This window comes from Palaemon carinicauda, unplaced genomic scaffold (genome assembly GCF_036898095.1).
Source record: "Palaemon carinicauda isolate YSFRI2023 unplaced genomic scaffold, ASM3689809v2 scaffold218, whole genome shotgun sequence".
NCBI classification, from domain to species: Eukaryota; Metazoa; Arthropoda; class Malacostraca; order Decapoda; family Palaemonidae; genus Palaemon; species Palaemon carinicauda.
The window spans coordinates 166,078-173,064 of record NW_027169788.1 but is presented as its reverse complement, the minus strand read 5'-3'; the positions used below and the strand labels follow the sequence as shown (position 1 = coordinate 173,064).

The 6,987-nt window shown below is 36.9% G+C and overlaps 1 protein-coding gene across 1 annotated transcript; it reads left to right on the top strand.

The window, feature by feature from the left end:
- Positions 1 to 540: 540 nt before the first annotated feature.
- Positions 541 to 2,520, top strand: LOC137636048 (zinc finger protein ZFP2-like). The gene has a single exon (XM_068368477.1). The coding sequence runs from the start codon at positions 755 to 757 to the stop codon at positions 2,243 to 2,245; it is 1,491 nt and encodes a 496-aa protein (XP_068224578.1). The 5' UTR covers positions 541 to 754; the 3' UTR covers positions 2,246 to 2,520.
- Positions 2,521 to 6,987: the final 4,467 nt, after the last annotated feature.

Here is a 6,987-nt window from a genome sequence, read left to right as displayed (position 1 = left end):
TGAATTTTTGTGCCATGGTTGCCGTCAACCGTTTGTACATAGGCTCGTTATCTTGTTGAATAAAGGCACTTATACTCACCTTGCCCCTCTGGTAGTACCTGACAGCTACCTCACGACCCTACCAACCCATTATTCTTATACTTGGTATGTGATTCTTGCTGACATCCCGTGTAAGGCTTACGAATTTTCTTTATATGGGACGGTAATATTCATGTATGACCCAGGGCCTATCACTTTCTCTTATTAGAAACAGATAGGGGGCGATAGTGGTCTTTCTTTGCTTCTCCACAGATCAGGACTGGAACAGTTCCAGGGAAGTTACAGAACCTTCCAGATTTGGTTTTAAGGGGATTTCCAGCCATCTAATCAGTGAGTCTCCTCAAATAAAGGACTCAGATTTTTATGGATCGGAAAAAATACAAATTACCTTGAAAATTTTGTTATTTTAGTTTAGATAATTGTCATTTTATTTCAGAAAATCCAACATTTTCATCTTGCCCTTTTCCAATGATAGTTGTTCTCTTATTATTTCAGAATTTTCATCTCAAAAGAAATAATCATTTACCTCTTGTTACAAGATTGTGTAAAATATCGAAGATATCTGCAAAAGATACAGGACTGGGAAAGAGTAAGAAGAAGAAGAGATACAGGAATGGGAGAAAAGAAGAAAGGTCTGTGTAGATTCATTCAGTAAGAATTAGAAGTTTAGTATTAAATTGATCTTTGGACACTCTTGGAGATCATATTGCAGAGGATGTCATCCAGTAATAGGGAGAGGATGAAAAACTCTGAATCATCAGAAATTTCAATAAAAAGCGAAATTGAAGATTCCTTTTCACGCTCTGCAGTCAAGTTGGAAAATGATGATTTTATGGACAGTGTTGGACTCTTTGATGATGACTCTCTTTTCATGGATCCAGACATGGAATTCAAAGCAGAGCCAGAATTTGAAGCAGAGCCAGAAATATTTGAGTCAACCGAAGGTGACATGAAATATTCTTTTGACTCTGATGCATCAGTGAGTGAGGAGGATTTACAAATCAGCAAAAGGGAAGTCAATAAAGAGGTGGAGGAGAAGAGTGTAAAGACAGGTATGAAAGAGGAATGTGGCATACAGTTGGGATCCAGAAGGGAAGAGGACAAAGGAAAGGAAAGAGGAAGAGGGAAAGAGGGTTTACAGAATAAGGAGGAGCAGATCGAAAACAGTGGCTGTGAAAAACCTCTTTGTCAAGAAATTGATTCCAAATCTCATGCTGATGTTGATATGAGAGAGAAGTCATTTGTGGGTGGGAATTTTGAAAAACAATCTATTGGAGTAGTTAAACCCCCCAACACTCACAAGTTAATTCACACTGGAGGCCAGTTCAGATGCAGAGAATGTGACAAAACATTTTCTAAGAAAGTTGATCTTAATGCACATTATAAAACTCACACCAGGAGGAAGTCATTCAAGTGTAGTGAATGTGATAAAGCATTTTCTCATAAAAACATTCTCACAGACCATCATAGAATTCATACTGAGACGAAGCCATTTAAGTGCCGTTTCTGTGACAAAGCATTTTCTCAGAGATCTCATCTCACACAGCATCATAGAATTCACACTGGGGAGAAGCCATTTAAGTGCAGTGTCTGTGATAAAACTTTTTCTCGGAAAAATAATCTCATAGAGCATCATAGAATTCATACTGAGACGAAGCCATTTAAGTGCCGTTTCTGTGACAAAGCATTTTCTCAGAGAGCTTATCTCACACAGCATCATAGAATTCACACTGGGGAGAAGCCATTTAAGTGCAGTGTCTGTGATAAAACTTTTTCTCGGAAAAATAATCTCATAGAGCATCATAGAATTCATACTGAGACGAAGCCATTTAAGTGCCGTTTCTGTGACAAAGCATTTTCTCAGAGATCTCATCTCACACAGCATCATAGAATTCACACTGGGGAGAAGCCATTTAAGTGCAGTGTCTGTGATAAAACTTTTTCTCGGAAAGATAATCTCACAGAGCATCATAGAATTCACACTGGGGAGACACCATTCAAGTGCAGTTTCTGTGACAAAGCATTTTCTCAGAGATCTCATCTCACACAGCATCATAGAATTCACACTGGGGAAAAGCCATTTAAGTGCAGTGTCTGTGGCAAATCCTTTTCTCAGAGAGGTACTCTCACACATCATAATAAAATTCACACTCGGGCCATCCCGCGCATCCCTCAGGTTGCGAATGGGGGCACCCCCTCCCTATGAATAATTAAGGTGAGGGCAGCTTCGAATAAGATAAGAAGCTGGGGACAATGAGGAACTCAAATAAAATGATGTCAAGCTATGAGCAAAGATGCTGGAAAGGTACCGACCAGAATAAACGGTCCCCGTAAATTGTCCCTGCACTAGGCGGGTTGTTGAGAGCGATGGTGCAACTTCAATCCGTGCATCGAGCACCCAGCAGGGATCCCCACCAGATCAGAAAAGTCCTGATCCTGGGCCCCAGCAACCATCAAGGCAAAGAACCAAAAGGAAAAGAAGACTATTTCAAAGTGTTAAATGGTCCCTTGCGGAGAAGAAAGAGTACTCCTATACTGCTTCACCTACTCAAGGTATGAGGGGTGGGGCAGACATAGAAACCAAGCATTCGAGGAAAAAATTAGAGATTCCAATTTACCACCTGAGAAAATTGCTGCCACCAATATGAGACTATTAACCCTGGATAGGTACGCTCCTCGGACACCCCTTTAAGGGTATACTCGGACGCGAACGACCCCGACGCCAAAAAAAATTCTTGAAAAATCAGTTTTTGCAGTAACCTCCTTTTTTCTTTTGCCAAAAAAAACTTCAATGAATGCTTAAAACAACTGTAAAGATAAATACTACTCATCTGCAGAAAAACTATTTATTATAAATATTTTAAAAAATTAAGTAGAAAAAAAAGACCTGACATAAAAATTCATAAAAAAAAGTTTATACATATATACACAAATCCTTTTAGGAATTGATTCTTGAATGTTTAGGACACATCTTGATGTATTTTGGATGAAGTCAGACCCATGGAGGTGAAGATCTGAAATGAGAAAAAAAGGGTAACTTTTTTTGGCCAAAAAAATTTGTCCAAATTTCATGAATTTTTTTGGGTACCCAAATGAAATAGGAAGTGGCTAATTGTTTTAGGGAATAAACATATGTTATCCTAAAATAGAAATATGTAAAAAAATCTTCATTATTTTGTAAATTACATTTATATCATGGGCCATATCTAAAGGTAATTTTTTGAGTACTTAGAAATTTCGTAAAAAAATACATATATTTAATATATAATATGATATTTATGCAGGTAAAAATATACCAAAATATCACAAATTCTATAGGGAACAAGAATATATATAGATAGGGCAGCTTACGCTTCGGATATGTCCACAAAATGGCCGCCAACCACACTGACTCAGACTCCCTAATCTGCCATTTGAAATGTAGGAAGGGTATGTCAATTTCAAGGTGTTATTTACTAATCTAATTATTATTGGATATGCATAAAAATTGTATGGTGGGTTGCTGGATAATTGTCGATTATTTTACGACTATAAAATTAAAATTCTGACCCAAAAAAATTTTTTTGAAGGGAAATAAAATCGAAAAAAAAAAATGTAAAACAATATATTTTAGCTAAAAAAATTTGATGATATTCAATCAAAAAAAAAGTAAACAAAATTTTCCGACAAATAAACATCTAGAGGAATCATTACTCTGTGATAGTTCCTTAGTAAGTAGTAATTTTGAAAGAATTGGGAAAAAACGAAAAAATGGCAATCACCGGAAAATCGAACACATACCTATATATACGCCATATCTGGCTAAAAAAAAGATAGGCATGGGTAGCCAGATCATCTAGAAACACTTTCCAACACTATAAAAATATAAGTTTTGCGACACTACTTGCCAATTCCTTACGGTAACATGACTAAGCGAAAAAATGCAAAACAAATAAAAAGGGGCACTCGCGGAAAAATGGCTAACATTCTAATATACGGCATTTCAGAAAAAAAAAATTCAGCCACGTGCTAGGCAAACCATCAAGGCACATTTTCCGACAAATAAACATCTAAATGAATCATTACTCTGTGATAGTTCCTTAGTACGTAGTAATTTTGAAAGAAATGGGAAAAAACGAAAAAATGGCAATCACAGGAAAATCGAACACATACCTATATATACGCCATATCTGGCTAAAAAAAAAAAAGATAGGCATGGGTAGCCAGATCATCTAGAAACACTTTCCAACACTATAAAATTATAAGTTTTGCGACACTACTTGCCAATTCCTTACGGTAACATGACTAAGCAAAAAAATGCAAAACAAATAAAAAGGGGCACTCGTGGAAAAATGGCCATTCTAATATACGGCATTTCAGAAAAAAAAAGATTTCAGCCACGTGCTAGGCAAACCATCAAGGCACATTTTCCGACAAATAAACATATAAATGAATCATTACTCTGTGATAGTTCCTTAGTACGTAGTAATTTTGAAAGAAATGGGAAAAAACGAAAAAATGGCAATCACAGGAAAATCGAACACATACTTATATATACGCCATATCTGGCTAAAAAAAAATAGGCATGGGTAGCCAGATCATCTAGAAACACTTTCCAACACTATAAAAATATAAGTTTTGCGACACTACTTGCCAATTCCTTACGGTAACATGACTAAGCAAAAAAATGCAAAACAAATAAAAAGGGGCACTCGCGGAAAAATGCCCAACATTCTAATATACGGCATCTCAGATAAAAAAAAAAGACATGCACGTGTTAGCCCAACCATCAAGGCACACTTTCTAACACATAAACATGAAAAAAAAATCAATAATATACGGCAATTCCTTACTACGTAGTAAATTTTTACAAATATTGAAAAAAAACAGAAATTGGCAACCGCAGTTAAATACCCAATATACCAATAACTACGTCGTATCTGACAAAAACAAAATCACGCATGGGTAGCCAGATCATCTAGACACACTTTCCAACACTAAAAAAGCAAAAGTTTTACGACACTATTTCGCAATATCTTACGGAAAAATGACTTGGCAAAAAAATGAAAAAAAATGAAAAAGGGGTACTCGCGGTAAAATGCCCGACATTCTAATATACGGCATCTCAGATAAAAAAAAAGACATGCACGTGTTAGCCCAACCATCAAGGCACACTTTCTAACACATAAACATGAAAAAAAAAATGAATAATATACGGCAATTCCTTACTACGTAGTAATTTTTAAAAATATTGAAAAAAAACAGAAATTGGTAACCGCAGTTAAATACCCAATACTGTATACCAATAACTACGTCGTATCTGACAAAAACAAAGTCATGCATGGGTAGCCAGATCATCTAGACACACTTTCCAACACTAAACAAGCAAAAGTTTTACGACACTATTTGGCAATATCTTACGGAAAAATGACTTGGCAAAAAAATGAAAAAAAATGAAAAAGGGGCACTCGCGGTAAAATGGTCCTCGTGGTGATGAACGACATTTTAACTAAAAAAAAAATCATGCACATGGTAGCCAAACAATCCACCAAGACTTTCCACAACTGATAACCTATACAAGTTGCACCATTCTACGACAATTTCATAATACGTAATAACTTTGATAATTATGCAAACTACCTTAGAAGGGTAAACTCGGTCGCGCTCGACCCCGACGCGTCTCAGAAATCGGGGAAGGAGTACAGCTACAGCAATGCACATCTGGACACTACTAGAGCGTGTAGGGGAGACACCTCCTGCAGGTCGATCACCCACAAATTCAGTCACGGGGGTGAGTCACGTGAGAAAAACCTGTTTTTTTTTTACGCTCGGGGTCGCGAACGACCCACCGTACCTATCCAGGGTTAACATTGATAGTTTAACAGATTCCAAAATATCTCCCTGAAGAAGAAATATAAAATATGAAAAAGGAAGCTGAGGCTAAAGCAAAGAGTGACTATGAAGAGAGGCAAGTGAACAACAAGAAAATAGAAAAAGTAGAGGGGATTGAAATGAGGAATGGGTATTGATATGGGCAATGGAGTATGCCAAAGTAAAGTTTACCAGACAAAGAGAAGGATGTAACAAGGGGCAGAGAATATTCCATCATCACTGCCCAAATAAGATTGGTATATCAAGATTAAGCACTTTCGGCGTCAATGACCTTAGATGTCAGGATGCCAGAAAACTTTCAATCAATCAATCAATCAATTAAACCTCACCACCCAGAAATTTAATTTCATTGCACATAAACTTTAATGAAGCCGAAATTTAAAAGATGAGGGAGGATGTTTTAGACAAGGTAAAAAAACACAAATGCCCCATAGAGGAATACTGTGGAAAATACAGATCAAGTCCAGCAAAGACCATTACCACCAGCACCTAAGAGCACCACAACCCTAAGGCAAGAAAGACAAGTGAGGACGGAATCACCAGAACCAAGAAGAAATGGAAACCACACTCTACCTAGGCGACCAAGAAACATCAAAACAGAGCTTGACCCAGAACAACAGGAATTAGAAGAGGAACTGGCCAATAAAATTGAAGAAATCAAAACAATATTAATGGAAGATCTACCTAAGCTGATCAAGCTTAAAGAAAATGAAGAACTAAAAGCCTGGGTGAATAAAGTCAACACAAGGCTTGCTAGAATGGTCCCGGCAGGAGTAAGTCTGACAGAAATTAACCATATCAATTATGGTGCAGCCTGGTACATACAAAGTAAGATCATACCAGGAGTAATCCAGCCAAAGAAAAGAATTGTAGAGCCAATATGGAAGAAGAAACAATATGATAAAATAAACCAGTTAAGGGCAGAGATTTTTTGCAAATGTCCATGTATATGAAAGAGCAAAATCACTCTCAAAACCTGCTGAAGAGAATAAGAAAAATAAAGAAAAATTATGGAATAGATACAAACGAGCGGAAAACTAGCAGAATACCAAGCCAAAGCAAAGGCCCTAGATGCAC